Source organism: Mustela nigripes, chromosome 6 (genome assembly GCF_022355385.1).
Source record: "Mustela nigripes isolate SB6536 chromosome 6, MUSNIG.SB6536, whole genome shotgun sequence".
Lineage (NCBI taxonomy): Eukaryota > Metazoa > Chordata > Mammalia > Carnivora > Mustelidae > Mustela > Mustela nigripes.
In genome coordinates this window covers 107,375,790-107,402,012 of record NC_081562.1, presented here as the reverse complement: position 1 = coordinate 107,402,012, position 26,223 = coordinate 107,375,790, and the positions used below count along the sequence as shown (strand labels likewise).

The following is a 26,223-nucleotide window of genomic DNA, read 5'->3' as shown; positions in this document are numbered from 1 at the left end:
GCTCAGCATGGGGCGAAGTTGCTTCTTTCTCTCCCTCTGCTTCTCCCTCAGCTTGTGTTCTCTCTCTCTCTCGGTTTCAAGTAAACAAATAAAATTTAAAAAAAAATTTTTTTTTACTTATTTATTTGAGAGAGAGGGCACAAGAGTGGGGTGAGGGCCAGAGGGAGAAGGAGACTCCCTGCTCAGCAGCTGGGCTTGATCCTGACATTCCAGGATCATGACCTGAGCCAAAGGCAGACACTTAACCAGCTGAGCCACTCAGATGCCCCAGTAACGAAAATCTTGGGGGGTGTGGGGGAGAAGAATATATACTGAGTCTTTGCTGTAGCGTAAGACAAATATAAGGGACATAGAATGGAGTGGAGGAAGCAAAGCTGTTTTAAACTGCAGACTACATAAAAATCATCAGAAAGCTACAACAAAACCAGTAAAACTAAACAGTGAATTCAGGAAAATTGTAAAAACATGGCTGGGGCACCTGGGTGGTGAGTGGGTTAGGTGTCCAACCCTTGGTTTCCGCACAGGTCATTATCTCATGGGTGGTGATGGGTACCTGGGTGGCTCTGTGGGTTAACCATCTGCCTCTGGCTCAGGTCGTGATGCTGGGGTCCTGAGATAAAGCCCCACGTCAGGCGCTCTGCTCAGCAGGAGTCTGCCTCTGCCTCTCCCGCGGCTCCCTGCTCATGTTCTCTGTCTCAAATAAATAAATAAAATACCTTTAAAGATTATTTTATTTATTTATTTGACAGACAGAGATCACAAGTAGGCAGAGAGGCAAGCAGAGAGAGAAGTGGGGAAGCAGGCTCCCCACTGAACAGAGAGCCTGATGTGGGGCTTGATCCCAGGACCCTGAGACGATGACCTGGGCCGAAAGCAGAGGCTTCAACCCACGAGCCACCCAGGCACCCCATCAAATACATAAATAAAATCTTAAAAAACAAAAACAAAAACAAATAAACAAAAAAACTCATGGGTGGGGAGATCAAGCCCTGCAGTGGGCTCCCTGTTTAGCAGAGAGTCTGCCCGAGATTCTCTCTCTGCCTCTCTACCCAGTCTCTTTCTAATATAAGTAAATCTTATAAAAACATGGTCAATATACAAAAATCAACAGCATTTTATGCATTCTAGAAAAAAATAGAAAATAAAAATTTGGGGGGCACGGGATGGCTTAGTTTTGTTAAGTGACCAACTATTTGTTTTGACTCAGGTCATGATCTCATGGGTGGAGACATGAGCGCCATGTTGGGCTCTGCACTGAATGCAAAGTATGCTTTAAGTTTCTCTTCCTCTGCCCCTTCCAACTCTGGTACCATGCACACGTGTGCCCAGGTGCTCTTGCTCTCAATAAATAAATGCACACAAAAGATAAAAACTTTAATGTAATTCCACTTATAGTATCATCAAAAATATCAACTACTTAGAAACAAATGGAAAGCTGCTTCAAAGTTTTCACTGTGAAAACTAAAAAAATTATTGAAATTAAAGAAAATAAACAAATAATGAAACATATATATCATGGTTAAGGACAGGGAAATTCAATGTTGCTCAAAATGGTTTACTGTCCTAGCAGGATGCTTCCTCCACTCTCCGCCACCAAAATGTTGTTTTAAAATTTATATGGAAATGCACACAAACTTAGAATAGTAAAAACAACGAAAAAAAAATTTCTGCCCAAAGTTGGAAAACTTATTAATACCAGACAATCTGGTATTTGTATAAATATAAGACATACAGATCAATGGAATAGGGGAGAGTCCAGAAAGGTACCGAATATATACGATATCCATATGGGAAAAAAAAAGAACACTGACCTTCTACTTCACACCCAGTATAAACATTAATTCAAAATGCATCATAAGGCCAACTGCTAAAACTGAAACAACACCTAGAAGAAAACTTTCTTGACATTATGGAAGGTCCTGATGTTGTTAGTAGGAATATAAATGACTCACAACTACTTAGAAAATAGTCTGGCAGTTTCTTTACTCTTAAAATTCCCAAGAAAAGTGAAAACATATGCCCACAAAAACATCTGTACGCAAATGTTCATAGCTTTACGTATGACAGAAGCAAAATTTAAGTCCATCAACTAGTGGACAGATAAATTGTGACATATTTCTCCAGTGGAATACAATTTAGATTTCTTCTCCCCATAACAGAAAAAACTACTGTTACAAATAGCAGTATCAATGACTATCACACATTATGCTGACTGAAAGAAACAGGACACCAGAGAACATACTGTATGATCCCACCCATATAAAATTCCCAAATAAGGCAAAACTTACAGTGATAAAAATCAGATCACTGACTGCCTGGGGTACAATGTGGAGGGGTTATATTGCCATTTAATGGTATATTTAATGGCAAAGTGCACCTTCTGCAGAGATGAAAATATCCTATTATCTTGAATAGGATGGTAACAAAATGGTGTACTCTGTGTCCAAAAAAACCCCTGTACCCTTGAATTGTGCAAGCTTTATTGTATCTATATCTAAATTGCATCTTAATAAAGATGAGTTTACATGGACTCATTTCACAGAAGTATTGTAATTTTCAAAAAGATAAATAATATTTCTACAGAAGGCAGATGGGACCCCCAAGTACTAAATGGTTAAAGTCTTTAGAGAATCTATTACAGAATCTAAAGTATATAATTAATGCTGAGAAGTAAAGTTTATGATTGTTATGAGTTTCTATTTTGAATATTTTATTTACTTATTTGACAGAGATCAAAAGTAGCCAGAGAGAGAGGAGGAAGCAGGGTCCCTGCTGAGCAGAGAGCCTGATCCGGGGCTTGACCCCAGGATGCTGGGATCATGACCTGAGCTGAAGGCAGAGGCTTTAACCCACTGAGCCATCCAGGCACCCCATGAGTTTCTATGTTGAGTGGGAGCCACAAGACAGGGAAACAAAGACCACACTGTTAGTCTAGGTAATCAAAAGAGCACTCTAGGAAAAGTGATAATAGGGAAAAAAGATTGTTTGGTGTCAACTATCATCATAATGAGCATTTAATAGAGGATACTTTTATAGGGCTTAAACCATTGCTCAAGACATTGTTTGATGCAATCCTATCTTTACTTTGACAGCTAAGAGCAAACCAGACGTTCCTGATTTCCAGTCCCAGGCTTAATTAGGTTAGGGTACTTCTCAATGAAGAAAAAGAAATGCTACAGAGAACAACCAGCTGATGAATCCCATTTAACTGCCTACAGGATTTTTATTGATACAGGTCCATAAAACCAACTCCTAGAATTGTAATTCCAGGGAGAATGACAGGAGGAAAAGTACAGAGTGTTTCAACAGCAATAAAAAGTATGTTACCAACACAAAGTCTGATACTCTCCCTTTTTTTTTTTTTTAAGATTTCATTTATTTATTTGACATACAGAGATCACAAGCAGGCAGAGAGACAGTGACAAAGAGAAGAGGAAGCAGGCTCCCTGCTGAGCAGAGATGCCAATGTGGGGGGATCGATGTGGGGCTTGATCCCAGGACCCTGGAATCATGACCTGAGTTGAAGGCAGAGGCTTTAATCCACTGAGCCGCCCAGGCGTCCCTGTTACTCTCCTTTTAAATTTATATACTGAGTGGGGTAAATCAGCAAAGACAAAACAAAATAAACAAGAACCCACGTGTCTGCCATCAAGCTTAAAAACAAAAAATTAGTCATTCCCTAGGTTAGTGGAACTTTAAGGATGGTACTGGACCAGTACATCAGCATCATCTAGAACCTATAAAGAATACAAATTCTCAGCCCCATCTCAACCTATGGAATTAGATAGAATTACACAGCAGTAGGACCAACAATCTGTCTTTAAACAAGCCGTATGGCTGATTCTGATATTCCCTAAGGTTTGAGAATCACTATCTTAGATGTTATTATCATTTACACTTATCCCTAACTATAGTAGTCTCCCTTCCTACCAGGTAGAATTACTTTCTTGAACTGTGGTAATCAGTGTCTTGATTTATTTTCTTTCTTTTCTTTCTTTTCTTTCTTTTCTTTCTTTTCTTTCTTTCTTTCTTTCTTTCTTTCTTTCTTTCTTTCTTTCTATGAGAGAGAACGTGCTAGCACAAGTTGGGGGGAAGGAGGGGCACAGTGAGAGGGAGAAGCAGACTCCCTTTTGAGCAAAGAGCTTGACACAGGGCTGGATCTCAGGACTCTGAGATCATGGGCTGAGCCAAAACCAAGAGTTGGCTCCTTAACCCACTGAGCCACCCGGGCACCCTCCCCTTGATTTTCTTTATAAATTTCCCACATATATTTATCCTCATTTAATTTCCTTGTTTTACATTTATAGAAACATATCTCTGGTCCATATGCTTCTGTGAATTGCTTTATCTGCTCAACAATTTTTTCTGGCCTGATTTATCCATGGTTATGTAGATAGCTGTGATATGGCTGACCCTTAGCTCCTAGAGGCCACTGCAGTCCCCAGCCAAGGGGGCTTTCCCAACATGGTTGCTTACTTCATCAAAGCAATTCTACAGCATCTGAAAATGAGACGGAGTCCTATACAGTATAAAAGAATCAAGGGAGTGATACCCCATCAGTGTTCCCAAATTCTCCTGGTTAGGAGCAGATCCTACCCACACTTAAGGGGAAGGGATCACACAAAGGCACAGAGGATCCCACAGATTTCTGGGGACCCTCCCCAGAGCCCAACTGCTACACTTAGCCCCCACTCAGATGCAGCAGTCCTGTGGTTTCATATCCCACAGTTTCAGTTAGCACAGGTCTGAGTAGAAGGCCCCCTTCTGACTTAACAACAGTAGCCCAGTGCTACATCACTCACCTCATTTCCTCATGTAGGCATCTCATCATCTCACATCATCCTAAGAGAGGTGCATACGGTACAGTGAGACATTCTGCATCGTGTTGTGTGTGCATATGCATGTTAACTTTAATCACAGCAGACTGTTACAACTGCTCTATTTTACTGTTACTGGGTTCAGTCTTTTACTGTGCTTATTTAAGTATTTATATAAATTTCAGTTTTTACTGTACCTAATTTATAAATTAAACTTTGTCATATACATGGTTCAATAGGTTCAATGCTATCAACAGTTTCAGGCATCCACTGGGGGTCTGGGAACATATCCTCTGCAAATGAGGAAGGGTGATATGACCACTCTTCCTTGGTAATAAAACGAACAAATTCCTGAAAAACTTGAACTGCTATTTTATTCTAAACATCTCCCAGGCCAGAACAAATTCCTAAACAATATAAATAATATGAAGCCAAACCAAAGATTTGCACTGAATCCCACCGTGCTACCCGGAGACTGTTTAGACATATGTGAGAGCAAATATCACAACAGCATACAATGGGACATGTGTGGAAAAGAGGCTCCCATGACTCAGATACAGTTTTGTTGCTTAAGTTTCCTTGCAAGTTAAAAAAAAAAAAACAAATTGTACAAATGATAAAGTTCCTTTTACTTCAAAGATATTGATTCTGCATTGCAGATTAGTTTGAGATTTGAGCCCACAGATATAAGTCAGGTGGTTGTGAACCTGGCTGAGAAAATACTAACTTTTAACTAGCCTCTACCTGAAATTTTACATTCTGTTCAATTATGAAGGTAGGGGGAAAACAGTAGCATATGTATTTTTGTGTGTGTGTATGAAAAGAAAATATTTTCACATCACATGACAGGTACCATAAATATCTCAAGATAACCATTTAGAATCACGAATACTTAAAAGATTAAGATTTTTTTTTAAAGGATTTTGTTTATTTATTTGACAGAGAGAGAGAGAGAGAGAGGTCACAAGTAGGTAGACAGGCAGGCAGAGAGAGAGGGGGAAGCAGGATGCAGGGCTCGATCCCAGGACCCTGAGACCATGACCATGACCTGAGCCGAAGGCAGAGGCTTAACTCACTGAGCCTCCCAGGCACCCCAAGATTAAGATACTGTTAAGAAATAAAGTCTGTTGCTAAAGCATATTAATGAATTAATAAAAAACACATTACTTTATCAAAAATTTGTTTTATTAAAAATTTACTAACCATATTTCAGTATAATTGGTCAAGCTGTAATCCTATGTATTTTGTGGTTTCAAGTCATATTCTGAGATGAGGTCAGGTCCACAGACTTTATTAGAATGCCAAAGAAGCATACAGCTCAAAAATAGTTAAAACTCCTTATTTTAAATGAAAACCTCTTTCTTCAACATTTTTCTTTTAAATCATTTATAGCATAGGGCTGTGGGTAAGAGCTGGAGATCTAGGATTACACCGCTAGGGACAAATCTGTGCTATATCAATTACCATCTGTGTAACCATAGACAAGTTATTTAACCTCTCTGTGCCTCAAATTCCTCATCCTTATTAGATGGATGAGAAAGGAATTTATATTAGACATTATAAGGATTAAATAAGAGTTACTGAAAAACATTTACAGCAGTGCCTAGGATATTAAGGATAAGCAGACAAGTATTCTTTCCTATATATAAGGGGATAAAAACCTCAGTTTGGAGAGCAAAATTAAGAACAAAGTGGGAGGGGAATGGTTTGCAGTGGGCCTGGTTAGCTCAGTTGGTTAAGCATCTGCCTTTGACTCTGGTCTTGATCTCAGGATCCTGGGATCCAGCCCCACATTGGGCTCCCTGTTCAGCAGGGAGCTTGCTTCTCCCTCTCCCTCTGCCTGCCACTCCCTCTGCTAGTATACTCTCTGTCAAATAAATAACTAAAATCTTTTGAAAAAGAACAAATGGGGTTTTATGTGCCATTTAAAGGTTAGAATGAGTTACTGCAAACTAGAATAGTACTCTTTAAAAAAAAAAGTGTTCTAAAAACAGGGCCTGGCAAACTGAATTGTGGCCCTGAATGCCTTTTTTGTTGTTTTTTTAAACAGCCTATAAACTAAAAATGTAAAAAAATTTCTTTTTTCTTTAAATGACTGGGGCGGGGGGGAAGTCCAAACAACACTATTTTATTACATGTGAAAATGTTATTAAATACAAATTGCAATGTACATAAAGTTCTAAAAAATAATCCACAGCCATGATCAGCCATCGAAGTATTTATTGCTTTTGCACTAAGATGATGGAGTAGTTCTAACAGATCATATCATTTACACAAAGCCTAAAATACTTATTCTCTATGATTTTATAAAAAAAAGTTTGCTGACCCCAGTTTCAAAATGTGCAGAGCAAAGTAGGTAAGAGATGGAAAGCTGCTTGAATCAAAGTCTACCTTCCACCCAGCATATTCAGAAACTATGAGAATGTTTTTATATACACTGATATAATAAATTGATACTTATTAGTGGCTCCAGACTATTTTAAGGCTTCTCATAGATTATTTCATTTACTCTTCATGATAACTTTAGTGGGTATTTTTATCATCCTGAGAGAAATAACTGTCTTAGCTCACTACAATAGGTAAATCTCAGAACCAGAAAGGGCAAGCATTCATTGGTCCAAATTTCTCTCTTTTTATGGGATGAGATGATTCAGAAAGCATGCATCCACTTTAGCTCCAAGTGGACACCGCTTGTGGGACAAAATGACTACCACCTTGGACAATTCCTTTCAATGGAAAAAGTAAAATCCATTATAGTGGTCTTTCTTGTCTGGGTGCTCATTATACAGATGTGTTCAGAAGGGGACTATTCAGTGAGCTGTATAAGTAGAGAACATAAAATTTTCTGTGTGTCTATTGTATACCAATAACAACAAGCTTTCTTAAAATTTATTTATTTGATAGAGAGAGAAAGAGAGAGCATAAACAGGTGGGAAGAACAGAGGGAAGGGAAGAGGCAGACTCCTCATTGAGCAGAGAGCCTGATGCAGAGCTCCATTCCAGACCCTGGGATCATGTCCTGAGCAGAAGGCAGACACCCAACTGACTGAGCTACCCATGCACCTCAATAATAACAAGTTTTTAAAAGGCTGAAGTCAGAGCGACACTCCAGAACAATTAATTCTGAATCTCGGGGCTGCCAGTTCCCAAATTTATTTGGTCATTCAGAAATATTTTTATTTCACCTGTATTTTAAAAACAAACAAACAAAAAATTACTGATTATGTTTTCCACAGTACTCCACCATCTTAAGGTAAGTTTAGCAGAATGTGGTTTGAAAAATGCTGGAAAACTGCTTGCCTCACTGTCCCAGTGCACAATAGCAGGTTCTGCTTTTTAAGGAACTCATCATCACTACTGGTAGGACCTGTACTGCCACACCCCGTACCAAAGTGCGAACACTAAGCTCCCTGGGCTCTTCTTCCTTCTATCCACCTGAGACTCTTTTTCATATTTTCCTTCAATAGCAGAAAAGTCAAAGAAGTTGCTGCTGGCAATAGGGAAGGGGAAAAACTGCTTTCTTCCTCATTACAACAAGTACTTGAAATTTTATGCTATTCAAAAAGGGTCTATTTTTTTTTTAAAAAGAAATTAATCCCTCACTTCAAAATAAATCAGGTAGGAGTAACCGACACAATGTTGTGATAAGAAGGAGATGTATTTATAAAAGCTGCTGTAATTCAGCACTGTGGAAGGGAAGCATGCAATGCTTGCACTTGTCCCAAATACTGGCCTCTGTGCAGTCTACAAAGGTCGAAATTGTGGACAGGACGCAGAAGGAACAGATGACAGAAGGAAACTGGACATTTGCATGTGACTGCTGAGCCAACACAACTTTGATGAGAAAAATACTTCTGAAATACATACATGCTATTTTAACTTCTAGGTATACTTATGTGGAAAATAAGACTTAGTCGGTACAGCTCAGCCTGTATGCCATCTCTCAGAAGGGGGTGGGAATGACCAATCTATACTGTATTTTATCACTTAAAAATACCAACAATCTGTATTTTTGAAACTTTATTAAGTTTTTAATTTTAATTCCAGTATAGTTAACATATAGTATAATAGTTTCACATGTACAATATAGAAATTCAACAATTCTATACATGACTGAGGACTCATCAATACAAATGTACTCCAACACCCTTTACCTATTTCACCCACTCCTAACCTACCTCCCGGCTCTAGAAACCATCAGTTTGTTCTCTATAGTTAAGTGTGCTTCTTGATTTATTTCTAAATTTTCTGTTTGTTTATTTTGTTGCTTAAATTCCACAGATAAGTGAGATCAAATGGTATCTGTCTTTTTCTGACAGACTTACTTAACATTATACTCTGGATTCAGCCATGTCATTGCAAATGGCAAGACTTCATTCTTTTCTCCCCCCACTGAGGCATTTTACTTGCACGCTTGTTATTACATCCCTAGAAAAAGAACACCAGGATTTTCCCTCTTGTGTGTTTTCATCTTGCTTCTGCATGGTCTATGATGGCAGTTGTCAGTACAGTGAAACCAAACTGGGGTGGAGGGGTGGGAGAAGGTGGGAGCAGGTTATTCTGCTGTTTTTCTAGGGCTTGCAGCTGTACGTTAAATCTGGGGCTGATCACTCCACACGTGTTTAACCTGCCTGTGAAGTTCACAACAATTTCCCCAACTCCGTGACCATCAATGATTTCAAATTCACCAACATAACATGCTTCATCATCATCGTGAGAAACTGGATGACGACTTTGGAGCATGGACTCTTTTCAGCATTGTTAAGGCTCTTGAGAGCATCTGCCAGGACATTCATGTCCACCATTATGGTGGCATAGGAAGATGGTGGAAAGTGTGTGTGTGTGGGGGGGGGGGGTCGTTCCTTTTTAAAGGCTGAGTAATATTCCATTGCAGGTATATACACATCTCCATTATTCATTCACCGACTGATGAACACTTGGGCTGCTTCTGACATTTGGCTATTGTAGTGTATATATCCTTTCCCACTAGTGTTTTTGTATTCTTTGGGTAAATACCCACTAGTGTGATTATTACATCATATGATAGTTCTAATCTAATTTTTTTGAGGAACCTCCATATTGTTTTCTAGAGAGGCTGCATCAGTCCTCATTCCCACCAACAGTGCATGAAGGTTCTTTTCCCCTACATCCTCACTAACACTTGATTATTGAAAAAATCCTTTTTATACTGTAAAAATTCCATAATTTTATATTAAGAAGAAAAAACACAAAAGGGTCTGGGTTACAGGCCTAAAATTCAGATTCTAATACTCAATCTCCTGCTCCTTCGATTCTTTGTACTTAATCTTGCTCATGTGGGAATTTTTCACCTTCTAACTAGCTACTTGACCTGGTAAGTAAATTGGTACGTTTCCTTCCCTATAAAATGGGACCTTATTAATCGAGGAGATGACCTCATACCACTCTTCTTTACCTCACAATAAAAATAACATGAAATGAACACAAGTGAAAATATAATGAATGATGGGAAAAGTTGGCATCTATTTTAAAAATATTCTGCAGAATATGCATTCTATTCATACTAATTACTTTTATAGGAAACATTATCAAAGTACATACTTTTTCTGTAATTTATGGTTGAAATGAATGGTAAATATGAGAGAAGTAAAATTAAATAAGGAACAAGTTGGTTACAGACATTTACCCCCATTTACAATGGGGAAAATCAAAACCTCTCATTCATAATATATGACTCTTATATTTTTATATAATTCAAATATATATCATTCAAATACACACATATACTTATAGGATCTATTAAAACCAAATTATGATTATCCAAAAATTAATTAATTCTTCTGGTCCACAAGAAAAAAAATGTATCAAAAATACCTATACAATTTATGAAATATTAATAATTAAGGAAATGTTAATAAATACAAGCATAACTCTTACCATTATTCTTTAGTTCTGTTCTGGGAGACACAGTCAATACAATAAAAGCATGTATAGCAGGCAGTCTTTAGAAAGCCCAACATGATTTCTGCCTCCTGGTATTCATACTATTGTACAATCCCCTCCTTTAAGTATGACAGATGGTCTATACAGAATATGGCAAAGGATCTCATTCCCATGATTATATCATATAAGAGCCTATCCTGGCAGACTAGAGCTATTTTCCTGCTGGCCTTGAAGACACAAACAGCTAAGCAATAAGAGGCCATGTGGCTGGCAAAGGAACTGTGGGTGACCTGGAGGAGAAGAGAGCAGCTCCCAGTCAACAGCCAGAAAGAAAATTAGGACCTCAGTCCTACAACCACATGGAGATGACTCTGCTATCAACCTGAATGAATTTGGGCTGCTCCCCAGTTAAGCCTCCAGATTAGAACACAGCCTAGACGACAGCCTGATTATAGACCTGCAAGAAACTGAACAGAGGATCCAGATGAGCCACATGTACACTCCTGATCTATAAAACTGTTGAGATAATAAATGGATTTTTTAAGCTACTAAGTTTGGAGAAATTTGTTATGCATCAACAGAAAACAAATGAATGGATACTTGCCCCAGTCAAGCCTTGAGAGGACTGTAGTGCTTAGTCAAGGTCCTGGGTACCCTAATTGCAGTCTCTAAGTAAAACTGTTAGACGCACCCAGCTAAGCTGTAGCCAGATTCTTTTTCATTAAAGGTTTTACTTATTATTTGTCGGGGGGGGGGGGGGGGGCGCAAGCAGAGGGCAGCAGCAGGCAGAGGGAGAAGCAGGCTTCCTGTTGAGCAAGGAGTCTGATGCAGAACTCGATCCCAGGACCCCAGGATCATGACCTGAGCTGAAGGCCCACACTTAACCAACTGAGCCACCCAGGTACCCCGCTGAAGCCAGATTCTTTAAAAAAATAAAATAAAATAAAATAAATTTACAGACAGACATCACAAGTAGGCAGAGAGCCAGGCAGTGGAGTGTGGGGGGTAGGCAGGAGCAGGCTCCCCGCTGAGCAGAGAGCCCGATATGGGGCTCATGGGGCTTGATTCCAAGACCCTGAGATCATGACCTGAGCCGAAGGCAGAGGCTTTAACCCACTGAGCCACCCAGGCGCCCCTGATGCCAGATTCTTAACAGAAATTATAATATAATAATTTTGGTTGTTTTAAGTTGTTAAGTTTTAGAGTATTGTTATATAGCTGTGGATAACTAGTACAGCATGAAACAGACAAGAATACAAATACCAAAAGGAAAGAATATCAAATTAAAAATAATCAAGATCAATAAACTGTGTAGATACAAGATCTACACAATCCATACAGAAGAATATATTTCCAAAGTACTTATGAGTGGGATTCAACTCTTAACAGTGAAAAATATTAAAATAGCCAAGAATGTATCTGACCTAAATTAATCAAACTACACATTTTTATTGAGTAATAAAAAGAGCTTGAATAAAAAAAACAATCTCAATATTATGAAGAGGTCAACTCTGCCTAAATTTATCCATAGGTTCATTTGACTCTAATCAAAATAAGGGAGTATCTTATCCATGTGATGTGGTAACATAATTATTTTCTAGAAGAATGAGGAAGGAAGATTAAGACAAATTTTAAATAGAAGGATTAATGAGCAGGACTATCCTTAAAACCTTCAAATACAGTATAAAGAAATAATCACTTAAATATTATTAGTTGTTGTGTTCCAGACAATATCCCTATTGTTACGTATACACAATGTTACTTCAACCTTATGATAATCCAACAAGTACAGATACCAACAATAAACATGTTTTATAGATGAAAAACCTCAGGCACAGTGTCACAAAGCTAATGAATGTATTAGGGAGACATAGTGCGGTATCAGAGCCAAAAGAGACTGACAGGTACAATCTGAACCAAGTAGTTTCCAGCATAAGTAAAAAAGTAGGAAAGAAGAATATATATATAAATATATATATATATAAAGATATATCATATGCAAACAGGAATGGGAAGATTTATTCCATAAATGATACAACTTTAGCTATTTAAATCTTCGACCACAGACTGTCCCCTCTATCTCCACTGACACACACTGAAGACTGTAGATCCACAAGAGACAGGAGACTGTTTTATCCTACCAACACCCAGGGGCTGGCACGTTATAGGCAATGTTCAGTGCTGACAAAGGTAAAGGAGCACTCCTGTGTAAGAGTGAAAGAGAAGAACCTGGAGGAAGTCAGCCTTACAAATTTTAAATGGACATTTCTTTTCCCTGATCTTCAACATACCAGTAAAATGATCCAAGCATATTAACAAGAAGGTCACATATACAAAGATTACCAATGTGCCCAATAAACCCAAGATATTGAACATGTGAAGAACGATCAATTAAATTGCAAGTTAAAACAACTTTATACCTTCAGATTGGTCAAGATTAGAGACACCATGTCCCGTTACTTGCACCATCATAATAGTCCTTCACTCTGTCTACACCTCTCCTTTCTCCCCTGATTAATTTATTAGCCCCTGGTTTGTCTTCCTACTTTCCCTCTTGCCCAGGATGCTTACTTAAATATACAATCTGAGGACTCTCCTCCTCTCCTGGCTTTTATGTTGATACCCCCCAATTCTTACCTCAGCCTACAAACCTTATTAGGCTCCTAAGTCCTACTGTGTTTACTGAATTCCTTGAACTGAAATGTGTGCTGGAGACAGGTTAAAAAAAAAAGACAAGGAAGGTAGGCTATGTGAACATAACGATGATGAGTGACAATCAGTCTCTGCAAGGGAGAGTAATCAGGAATGCTAAGTACTGAGGGAGACCAGACCCTACATGCCCTCCAGCCAATGGTGGTCTTCGTGGGTAGTAGCACACCAGTGGATATTTTCTAAAAGCTATAGATTGGGATTTGAAATGTGAAATCTCATTTTAGGTGTTGGCAACAAATCAAAATCTAACCTAGAGGGACCAAGACTGTGCCACTCAGGCAGATCATGTTTCTGAACAACATGGGACCTTCTACTCTAGGCTCAGCTCTAAGGTTATCACTCCTTATACCTGCAAGTCTTTGGTGGTTTCCCTTATTCATTCATTCATTCACTCACTTATTTATTGTGCTTTATAAAATATAAGCACTGGCCCAAGGAAGCCCAAATATGAATGCTCAGTTCACATTTTCTCATCTAAGGTTATATGCTCTGTTGACACTCTATATTCTTACTTTAGAACACTTATCACAGTAAGTGGTAAGTAATATCATATTAAAGTGATAAGATATATAATTCTTAGTGGGCCTTCCTGTAAATGCCATGAAGGTCTTGAGAGTGTCTCAGCAGATAGTGGGCAATGTCTGAAAGTTCAGGAAGATACCCTCATGCTGTGAAGATTCAGTGCTCAAATGAAGCAACCTCTGTGGTGGGCAGCCTGGTAAATCTATTTTAAAAATCTTAAATGGACATTTCTTCTAAGTGATCACCATTCCAGAAATTTAAACTAAGGAGATTATTCACTAGGTATACAAATCATTATGTCTAAGGAAATGCATTATAGCCTGTTTACAACAGTTAAAAGCTAGACACAAATGTCCAGCTACCAAATTGGATTCTTTGACAATTACATTTAAAGGAAAGATGGTTTAAGAAAAATAATGCAAGATATGAAAATATAAGTTTGTATCACAGTGTGACTCCAACTGTGCTTAAAAACCATATCCCACTAAAAGAATGGAAGAACTTAATTATCATGCTCAAGCAGTAAAACAATAGATGGATTTTCCACCTTTCGTCAATTCTTTGTCTAGCATAACCATCCCGGTATCCTCGGATAAAAAGTCATTATATTAACAAAGTGAGTCCAGGAACAATACCTCTCCCCTAAGGGATTCAAACTTTTACCCTGAAGAAAATGGGGTCTCATCAATCTCTTACTCATCTTCTTTTTTTTTTTTTTTTTAAAGATTTTATTTATTTATTTATTTGACAGAGAGAAATTACAAGTACACTGAGAGGCAGGCAGAGAGAGAGAGAAGGAAGCAGGCTCCCTGCCGAGCAGAGAGCCCAATGTGGGACTCGATCCCAGGACCCTGAGATCATGACCTGAGCCGAAGGCAGCGGCTTAACCCACTGAGCCACCCAGGCGCCCCTCTTACTCATCTTCTAATGGCGAGTTTATTGCACATTTCTATTCGGCCTAGCTTCCCAGCCCTAACAGATACTAAGAGTAGATTTAACAAAGCAGAAGTATTTGGGATAGCATCTTTAACTGTATGAAAAATAAACCTTCACACCCCAAACCCCTGCCCTGCTCGGCACTGCAGGGCTGAAAACTGGAAAACCATTTGTCTCAGCTTTTTAAGAGCTGGCTCTATATAGTTCCATCCTGCATAGAAATGTCGTAGCAAAGAAAACGTATTATCAAGTTAGGGTCAAAACAAGGAATGAGGCCCTATCAGGAAGATCCTTTATTTGTCTACACAGATAAAATTGTGCTCCAAACGTCTATACATGCTGAATGTACCAGACAGCTGTTTAGTTGGCAGTTATGGTGTGAGTGAGCCTAGAAGCTGCATATTAAAAATTATGCTACTGCATATTAAAAATTATGCTACTGGTTATGTGAACAACAGAAGATACTCAAGTGGTAGAAATGCAGTAAAGTCTAGCTATAATTTGTTAGGCAACATTTTACCAATACTGCAAGAGGCTGTAATTTCTGTAAAAAGCAGCAAGAAAGGTATATACTGAGAAGAAATTCTACACTGGATAATGTTAACTGGTGGCTCCAGGAGTAAGGGATATAAATTTGTCAGCGTGAAGTAAGACTCAGGGATTATAATAAAATTAAAACTGAACTCCAGAATAAGCCAAACACAGAGCTGGGGAATCCATATGTAAATACCATTGGCAAATGATCAGTGATGGTTTGTTACAGGAGACAGGAAAACTCAGTGCACCTGGTTAATTAGTTCTTGCTACATGAAAAGCGTAGTAAAATCAGGATTACTCACGTGATATCCCTTCGTTGATAGCAGCCCTGAAGCAGGCAGGCAATCAGGTCACTGATAAACTCTACATCATCTCTGTGAAGAGCTGCTTCTAACTCCTACAGAGCAGGAAGAGGAGAGAGAGACTGAGATCAAACACAGATTTCTTAAAAATCCACCTTTCCCAGCTTCCTATCACCCACACCATCAACATCACTCTCCAAGCCACCACGTGGTCAGTGTAGCCAAACTGCTTGCAATGGATAAACTCTGCCTTTCTAATCCCAGTTACTGCTAGAAGAGCAACTGGTTCAACTTCTTGTTTTTCTAAGAAAAACTCTTGTTTTCCCCATTGTTCTATTCCATTTTTCTGCACACCAGAAGAAACACACATGTATCTCTTTTTATAAGTCACTGCTAGCTACATAATTATCAAAGAGCTTAACTTATATAAATATGTTATAAGGCCTTCTACTTTAATGGCAAGAGAATAAAGTAGCAAATAACAAGATTGATTAGAAAGTATTCTTCATTCTTCTACAGTTTTAATAGGTAAACCCCCCGCAACTGCTTTAAAGAACCACTCTATTTATTGAAAAAAGCACTAGTAGTGAGCAATAGCTAGCAATTCTTATTTTGAGGATGCTCCTAATGATAGGAGATTGCTAGAACTGAGATTAATCTTACATCATCTAGAGAGAAGTGAGGTAATTGTAATGGTTTAATCCTAGGTGAGATGTATTTGCTTTCCTTGAGATTCAAGCAGACAATGCCAAAGATTTAGCTCGTATTTAGCACAGTATTCTAAAAAAAACCTAGTTGAGAAGGAGCTACTGGGACAAAAAGCGACAGTGGGAAAATTTAGGAGATCCTGTTTCTTTTTACAATCTCCCATTCTAAACCAGTATTTTCTAAGATGATGGAATCTTTTCCAAGTCATCAACTCTTGAGATACAAAATCTGCCCACACTGTTTCAACCAGGATGCTATCTTCTGCATGTAAGCCATTTTCCAAGGGTCTGCTCTGCTTATTGTTTGAGTGGCTCATAACTGGATCTATAATCACAGAAAAACCAAACTCCGAAAGCTCATATTAATGGTTCTAAAAGCATGAGGTGTGCATAAGAAACAATTTCTGACCTAAACACCAATGACACGGCAGTACATCCTTAACAGAGGAGCCTGCTGCTACTATAAAAATATTAAAGTTTTTCTAATGATAGTAAAAAACTAATTCTGTAAAATAATTTTGTAAGTTATTTTATTTTAAAGCTTTTATTTATTTATTTGACAGACAGAGATCATAAGTAGGCAGAGAGGCAGGCAGAGAGAGAGAGAGGAGGAACAGAGAGCCTGCTGTGGGGCTTGATTCCAGGACCCTGGGACCATACCTGAGCCGAAGGCAGAGGCTTTGACCCACTGAGCCACCCAGTGGCTTACAGGTGCCCCTGTAGTTATTTTATGGTTCCATGTGTTATTTTATTTTTTAAAACTCCAGAGTTGGTAAGCACTCACTCTAAAACCTGTTCAAAAATAGAGACGGCTTGGCGGCGTGATCGGTGAGGTGTAAGACTCTTGGTTTGGACTCTGATAGGGATCTCAGGTCCTGAGATGGCGGTGTGGCAGTGGGCTTTGTGTTCAGCAGGCAATCTGCTTGTATTTCTCTCTGTCCGCTCCCCACACCTTGCCTGCCCAACCTTGCACGCTTTCTCTCTAAAATAAATAAATCTTAGGGGTGCCTGGGTGGCTCAGTCGTTAAGCGTCTTGCCTTTGGCTGAGAGCCCTGCACTGGGCTCCCTACTCAGCAGGAAGCCTGCTTCTCCCTCTCCCACTCCTCCTTGCTTGTGTTCCCTCTTCACTGTGTCTCTGTCAAATAAATAAATGAAATCTTAAAATCAATCAATCTTAAAGATAAATAAATGAAATCTTAAAATCAATCAATCTTAAAGAATAATAAAACCTTCATAGGACAAAATACTGCTAAGCATACTAACTGACACAAATGAGCAAAATACAAATTACCCTCAGGTAGTTCACCTGAAAAGGTTCATACTGCCTTAAAAGCCCAGGAGAATGAAGCTCAAAATCCAAAGGGTAGACTGAGGCTTGCAAACATTCTGCCTTCCTTAACTACAAACTTGAGAATTAGAACACATCTTAGCAATGGTTCTTATTCTTCTGTTAGTTTATTAATTCCTTTTGGCAGACTTCTTTTCTACATTTTAGTTAGTAATTACCCAGAAAGACAAGAAACTCTACCAACCAGAGATAACAAGAACCTGAACTATAATTAGCCAGAATTCATTCATTCATCCAATATTTACTGGGTACCCACCCTACCTAAGATAATATAGTAGTTCCTAAGGGCTGAGGAGCTTAGTTTAGTTTGGAGAGATAAGAGTACAAAAAAAGATAGCCAAACCAACTAATTAGCACTGTTAGGTACAGAAAAGGTGCTATGGGGCAACAGGGATTGAGAAAAGGACTCCTCCTGGCTGTGGAAAGCCTAAGAGACTGTGTGAAGACTGTGGCACCCGAGATGGGAAAATTGCGGCAATGGGCAGAGAACCAGGGCATAACAAGGTACAGGGAACAATGGGAGCAAGTGCACAGAGAGGATAGGAGCTTCAGTTTAACTCTTCTATGTATACTATGAGGGGAGTAATGTGAGCTAAGATCGATAGCTGATATGAATACTGATATAATGAGTTTGACTCTGGAAGACAATGGAGATTCACTATAATTATTTTACTGAGGAGAGGCACAGTGGCACCAACCTAGCTGCGGTATATATAAGAGGAATTCTGGTGGTAGAGGGTGTGAAGTGGGGTTAAACGCAAGCAAGAGCTGGGGAGAAGGATTCTGAAGAAGGACTCACCAGAGGAGAGAAACAGCAGCAATCTGGAAACATGAATTCCAGATGGGACAGAAATAAATGTGATGCAAAGTAAGAGAAGATTTGAATGGTTCATATTTTAAGCTTGGTCAGTGAAAGACTCCAAATTAAACTCCAATTATAACAGAAGAAGAACCCTTAGCACAAAGTCCCAGACCATCTTGTTTAATGGAGGAGCCACACTTATTGAATGGTGGAACTGGAAGGTATATTACAGATTGCAGTATTTCAGCGCTCTCAATTTAAGGATAAATAAACTAGGCCCAGGAAGGTTAACTGACTTCTGTTGTACTCAGCCAAATAATGCCAGGACCAAGTGAAACTCAGACCACCTTGTCCACAGCCCTTCCCACAGAGTAAGCTGCTTCCTACTGGCCCATGTATTCTAGGCTAGAAAGACTGATGGCTTTAACAGCTATAAAAACCCACCTTCATCACTCCCAACCAAGCCCTCCAATGTAACATTCTCCCTAAACATAAAGAAACTCCTTCCCTCCTTTCTTCTGCCAAGCCATATTGTAGGTCCTTTACATGAAAAACTTTCATCTATAACATCTTCCTAGCTGATGGCTAGGAAGCTGATATCCCCCTACCTGCCCCCCAGCCCCCGCTCCCACCCCACCCCGGGTGGCTTAGCCAGGTTAAGCATCTGCCTTTGGCTCAGGTCATGATCCCAGGGTTCTGGGATAGAGTCTCACATTGGGTTCCCTGCTCAGCATCTCCCCGCTTCTGCCCTCTCTCTGACAAATAAATAATAAAATCTTCAAAAAATAAAATAAAATCTTCCTGACTTCTATTTTGCTCGTTCCTCCAGCAACTCCTTCAACACTGTGTATGTCCACATTCTGTTACACACTCCTGCTGGGATTCCATCCTCCTCATAAGTGTAAATTAAAGAGCACCATGTGACTCTTGATTAAAGGTACTAGAGCCAGATGCTTCCTAGTGTTTTTAAAGGACAGAAGTGCCAAATTAAACTACACAAAGTGAAGAGATAAGAACTGGGAAGGCTTTACCAAGGACAAAGAGAAGTTTACCACATATCTCTGTGGAGGTATGCCAGGATTCCTAGAAGCCCCATGACACATGTGGATCACTTTTATTCCGCAGTAATTAATTTAAAAGATTAATTTTATAAAACAGTTGTATTACAGAGCAAAGTGTAAAATCTGCATTAATTTTTACACTGAGACTCTCCCCACCTGCCAAAAAAAAGTAAAAGAAAAAAAATGTCACTCACACAGGAACAGTTAAAGCTCTACCATGAATACCCTTTCTTTTGCATCTCCTGATTCCCACCCACAGACATTCCCTTGTGGCTTAGGTGGAAATGCTTGAAACAAATGTCTCCCTTTCTATCAGGGTAACTTTCACTACAGTAAGGTTCTAGTTCTCCAGTTTAAACCTAAGATCTTATCTTCTGAAGAGGCAACAATAAAATATAGCAATATTTAGCTGGCAGATGCACAGGCAGGCACAGCATGTGAAAGTTCATGGCATGTGTAGAGTACGAAGGCCTCTCCCCAAAACAGAGAGGGTGGTTAGAGAATCAAAGACTGGACAGGCCTGTTCCTTAAGGATCTTCACAAGAAAGACCGTGGAATGATCAGATCTCCATCTCAGAAAAACAGTTCTGAGAGCGGAATGCAGAACGACTGGGAGGGGAAGCATTGGTGGGGACCAGGGAGGCAGTGTCAGCATCATCTAGAAGCTTGCACCTCAGGAACCAAGACAGATTTACAGACACCAGAATCTGCATTTTAACAAGAGCCCCATGATTCATATGCTTATACAGTCCTGGAAGATAAAAGGTCAGAGTCTGAGGTAAATAAAACAGCAGCTGTGGGAATAGAGAAAAGGAGGATTTGTAAACATGTGGAAGATGAATAAATGCTGGTTTAATGAATGAAAGAAATGTAACTACCAAATGAAATAAAGCCATACCTAAAATGCTCTAAAACATAGAAGAAACATCAAAAACGAATTTCTGACAGAAGGATGGAATTAAATCCTTATACTATAACCCCAAACACACTCAAATGATTTATCTCAAGAATAGCTAAAGCCCCTTGTTTACCTAAACATCCTAGCATTAATGAATCATCATAATCAAATCATGCAGATAAAGTGTGGTTATCAGTATCTATGGAATTTACAGTTCCTTCCTAAAGCTCTGAAACAAAAACTCTGAAGAATTAAATGTAGTTCAGATATCCAGGTAAGCCACTAAACAAACCTCTCTAAATACAGGATTAGTCTTCACTGGTGGGAAGAGTGGGTTATTTGGTTCTTAGAGAAAAATGTCATTTCTGGCAATAAATCTATTTAGAATGTGAGGACATAACATGAAATTTCTAGTTAAAGTGTTCTCCAAACAATATCAACTGCCGATATCCTTTCATTACTGCTCCCAGAGAGTCATGAAGTAGAATTATAAATTAGAGTAAAGGACCAAATAAAAACAGACCTACAAAAGTTAAGACTGATCTTATCAAAGATAAGATGTCCTTCAACCCACATTCTACTTACATTAGATTATGAGTTTTCAATTTTGAAATTACTAACATCTTGCTAACCAGTTGGCAGTTAGCAGAAATCCAAATTCGGAAGTCAACCTACAACTAGTAAATATAAGAACTGTTTGCCTTAAAATACATGCCCAATAGTTGAATTATTAACTTGTATAACAAATACATATTTTCTTCAGTAAGTCTAAGGTAAGTTTTTATTCCCTAACTGCATTTTAAAATTTCCCATAGGTGTTGGGAGGCAGAAGACTGGATGGGAGAGCGATATCAATAATGATGTTCTAATTCTGATGGATGCTATTTTCAGAGGTGGTACCACTTTTAAATGAATAAAGGGAAACATTCAGAGACCAATGATAAGAATGTGTCATGAACCAAAACCAATTATTAATAAAATCTGTGACTGAAATTTAGAAAAGAAAAAGAAGAAAAGACAAAACTGTCTCACTGTATTTTCTGCCTGCCTCAGTAACCTGGCTTCATTGGTGATTCAACCATAGTTTTCTTACCATTATCAGCAGAAACCAGGGAATTATCTTAATTTGAAAAAATATATATATTAAATGCTCTTGTTCAATACTCAACTGTGATGGCCAGGCTAAAGAGGACTGGTATAAAACTTCTCCCCAGTGAACCTAAGTTGCTTTTCCTCGCACAGTCATGATCTAATGAGTTAGCAACTGGGGAAGTGGTTACATAGAAAGGTACAATATCAGGGATATTGGATCAGCTCTTTCAAAGAGAACTGAGCAGGCTTGAATTACTCCTCAAATGACACAAGTATTGAAAGGAACACTATTATTTCCAAATAAAATTCAACACCTTACGCTTGCCTACCATTGTACCCCTGGCATATAGCAAATTTGTACATCAGTAAAAAAGTGGGCCTTAAAATATAAAACTGCTTTTCAAATGTATTTCTATGACATTATGCTTTATAAATCAGCGGCTATCTAGATAACCCACCAAAAAATAGGTAGGGCTATGGTAACTTGTAAATTGACAAAATTATCAGTTAACTTTTCCCCTCTAGCTCAGCAGAACTTAAAAATTTGGAATCAGTAAAGATTAGGATGAAGAATAGGTGATAAGGCCCCTGGAGAGCAAAGCTCTCCAGCCCTCATCCTTTTAGTTACTGCTAGTGGGTACCAGCTACAAACGAAGGCACATGAATACAGCCCTCAGTTTTCACCCCATGGTGAAATAAAGATTAAGAATGTTGTGGAAAGATAGCAAAGAGGAAAGATAAGAGGAAAGCAGTTTTAATCTTGCTGAAGAGAAGAACTGGCTTATCAGTTAAAGAATTTTCACTTTAATGGGTATAGTTTCACATTTGCAGGAAGAAAAAGTTCTGGAGCTCTGGTTAAAAATGGCTAAGATGATGAATTTTAGGTTTCTTACCACAGTTTAGGTAAAAATTGTCCCATGAAAAGTATCTACCACCAAGGATTTTTTAATGATTACATGAGGCAATACTTATAAAAGCCAGTGGAGCCTGGTGCACGGTCAATATTCTACAACATTCTAATTACAATTGTTTCATCTTCCTTACAATGAAAGTATGTGGAAAGTATGTGGAAAAAAGCAAAGACTGAAGAGATACAAAGTGGCCTTTTCAAAATTCAGAGGTTTCTGAACAATAGAAATTAAAATCCTTTTAATACATGGCCTACCATATTCATAAGCCAATAAAAGCTAACAGTTCTCCAAGGAACTATTTGGAAACCCAAGTTATTCAAAGCTTTACTACTTAGGCCTTCAAACCCAGAGCTTAAAGTAAGTCTTAGAAGTAAGGCAATAAGGAATACCCTTCTAAAATCCCCCCTCCCCACCCCACCCCTGCACTTTCTCTCCTTCCCTTTTGTATTTTCTTTTCACTGTGGGCACTGAGCTGTGAGCATAGAAATCTGAACTTTGCCAAGATGCTCTGGGACAGAAGAGGAAGAGATGGGTGGGGTGGGGGTGGGGGAGGAGAACACTCGGCAAATCAGCATAGAGAAGGGAGACCCAGTCCTACAGCTCCTCTGTAGCTTCAGAGAGTAGCTGGAGGGAGTAACAGGATTTGTCCTCTTTGCAGCTCATTAGGGACAAGTCTGTTTAATATCCTTCCACCTTCTCCACTCTCAACAACAGGCAGTGGCTGTTCGGAAAAGAACTCAGGACCTAGCAAGGGGAACAGTTCCAAACTCTGACTGGCCATGAGGGAGACATGGGGCCATTAGCATATGTCATGGGAAAACATTTATTTACAATTCTTTACTTTACAAAGTCCCACCTGCCTCATAAACAAAGATAATTTCCAGACTGGAGACAGTCAACTGACACAGAAAGAATATTACTAATTCCTTTGTTGTGTAACAACACCTTTTCTTAAATAGCACTGGCGGTAGCTTTTTATTGTTTGACATACTTCTAATCTCCAGAAATTTTCTTTAATCTTTTGCTAAAGAAGGTGGTATAGAGAGACAAACTTTATTTTCTTCAACTTCCAAGTAAGGATCAAGATCACACATTTGTACTACTGCCATTCAGGCATAATAATTCCTTTGAGTTTATATTAAGGAGGGGGGAAAAGGCCTCAGGATAAAAGAATCATATATGCTGCATTTAATTTTGGAAGGTTACAAATCTTCCTGATTTGCACAAGGACTAACTGCAATGTAGTGTCTCAGTAAAAGATCGGGGCTTCTGTATAGGACCCAGAACCTCGCTAGCACAAAAGAGATACAAAGCAGGCCTTCCTGAAGGACCATCCCAGCTGCTTTCCAAGAGAGAACGCCTGGAGTGTGAGCTTAGAATACATGAAGAAATAAGCACACCAGCCTCCAGAAGGCACCTCTGACTTTGGCAGCTGATGCTTTCTAACTTGGTATAAATTAATTTAATCCCAAAGGCCTGCCCCCATGCCAATTTAGACGGTAAAGTATAAATCAGCTCGAGTGGGTATAATGGTGAGGGACCTGAAACTGGCTTTTATAACAGTTTCAGTTGGCCAAGCGATTTATCCCAGGAGTCCCCAAAGGCCAGCAGGTCTGTATTGCTGCTTCGCTGCAACCACACCATTACTCTCAACCATCCAAGAAACAGCTGTGTCACTGGCAATGCCGCTGGGCAAGAGAAAGGAAATCAAAACAGCTTCTCCCCTCAAATGACTGCTACCTAAAATATTAGGCTAACTAGAAAATAACTAATTATACCAATAAATGTGTACCTCTAGAAGAACATATTTTCTGCAAACACATAAATTATCAAAACTGGCTCCAGCAGCTTAAAGAAAAGGCTCAGAAGTTTCACAGATATTCTCCCCCAACAAAATGCCTATTATTATATAAACAATTCCTGAGCACTGAAAAAGCTGAAAAGCTCGGTACAGTCTATGAGGCTGGAATACTGGACAAGCATAGCCATGCAGACAAGAAATCTGGAAAAGGAGGTTCCTGACAGACCACAGACAACCTAAGATATCAGGTCAAGTAGTCTAGACTTTATCACTTAGAACAAGGCTTTCCAACTAGGGTATGCGTGTTCCTGAGGCTCCACAGCACGTGGCCAGAATAGAGGAAACTATCAGTTTAAAAATGTCACAGCTTCTAGAAAGTCAGTTTTACTCTTATTTCTTTGTTTTCATTGTTTTACCTGTTATTGTGAAGATATTTTTAACATAAACATTTGCATGAATTTAAGATGGGACTTCATTGGAGAATTTATGCTTAGAGTAACTTATGACTATAGCCATGAAATTAAACAGTCCTCATTCTCTGTCATTAGAAGATCGCCACTGGATTAGTTCAGAGTTATTTTAGGGGAGCCATTAAAGAACAGGGAATGCTTTTGTTGGGGGATGGAGGGTGGGGATCAAACTTGGAAGGTTATCTAGATGTGGTTTGTTAATAAGAGAGATTAGTGGGTGAAAAGCTTCCTGATCTAGTCCAGGGAAGAAGGTGGGGCCAACATTAGAAAGATGTACAGGAGAGGATTTCAGAAGCAGAGGGAGTAAGATTTTGCAACTAAATGCATGCGGCTAAAAAAAAGACACAGAAATTTTAGGTAACAAGTTCTAATACTCTCCAACCCCTGAAAAAACATGGTATTTTAAATTGGTAAACAGAATTAAGGACAATAAAGGCTGAAGAGTGACTCAAGAATGGGAGCAGTGGGGAGAAACAGCAAAGACTTAATATTCAAAATCAAGGTCCGGGGCGCCTGGGTGGCTCAGTGGTTTAAGCCTCTGCCTTCGACTCGGGTCATGATCTCAGGGTCCTGGGATCGAGCCCCACATAGGGCTCTCTGCTCAGCGGGGAGCCTGCTTCCCCCTCTCTCTCTGCCTGCCTCTCTGCCTACTTGTGATCTCTGTCTGTCAAATAAATAAATAAAAATATTAAAAAAAAAAATCAAGGTCCTAGAAGCTTTAAAGTGGGCAATAACTTTGTAATGTCCTAAATCTTGTTGTTTGTATCTGACTGTATCCTAGTCTCCTATGTGAGACTGGCAAAAAAGTACATACACAGAAAAATTTATAACTTTAATGTGTGCAGGAAGTAGGGGTCCCTCTGAATTCAATCAGTTCAACATATTATGGACATAGGACAGTGGGATGTCACATACTGGAAAGGCATCCCTAGCATCTGAAGACATACTACATGCCAGGCTCTATGTTAAGTGCTGAGGATGCAAAGAGGAAAGTAAGAACCCTACCTTCAAGTAGCATAAAATCTAGAAGCAACTTTGGTGGGGGTGGGGTGTGATGACTGGCAGAGCAGAGTGCTGTGGAGATAAGCAAGCAAAATGCTGCTGCAGAGATTAGCAAGATGAGCAGGACGCAGCCAGTGCACACGAGGGTAGGAGGAACAGTGAAGTTCTCTGTAAAATGCAGGTTACCTCTAAGAATGAAATGCTAAAAATGAAAACTTAGTAAAGACCTGTGCCTAAACCACTGGCACTGCCTAGTGCCTCCACAGAGTAAGCAGTCACAGAATGTTCACAGGGATAATGGAAAGAATTTAGTTACTGGGAGCAACTAGTCTAGAACATGAATGTGTGTGGGATGCCTGGATGGCTCAGTTGGTTAAGCATCT

The 26,223-nt window shown here is 39.1% G+C and overlaps 1 protein-coding gene and 1 pseudogene across 3 annotated transcripts in view; both read right to left on the bottom strand.

Moving 5' to 3' along the window:
* LOC132020845 (chromatin remodeling regulator CECR2) overlaps positions 1-26,223 on the bottom strand; it is a 168,795-nt gene that overhangs the window by 49,214 nt on the left and 93,358 nt on the right. For all 3 annotated transcript variants that reach the window (XM_059404972.1, XM_059404974.1, XM_059404973.1), the window contains exon 2: positions 15,749-15,843. In XM_059404972.1, coding sequence (XP_059260955.1) covers positions 15,749-15,843 — 95 coding nt within the window. The remainder of the gene's footprint in view (positions 1-15,748; positions 15,844-26,223) is intronic.
* Positions 9,246-9,622, bottom strand: LOC132020844 (small ribosomal subunit protein uS8-like; annotated as a pseudogene).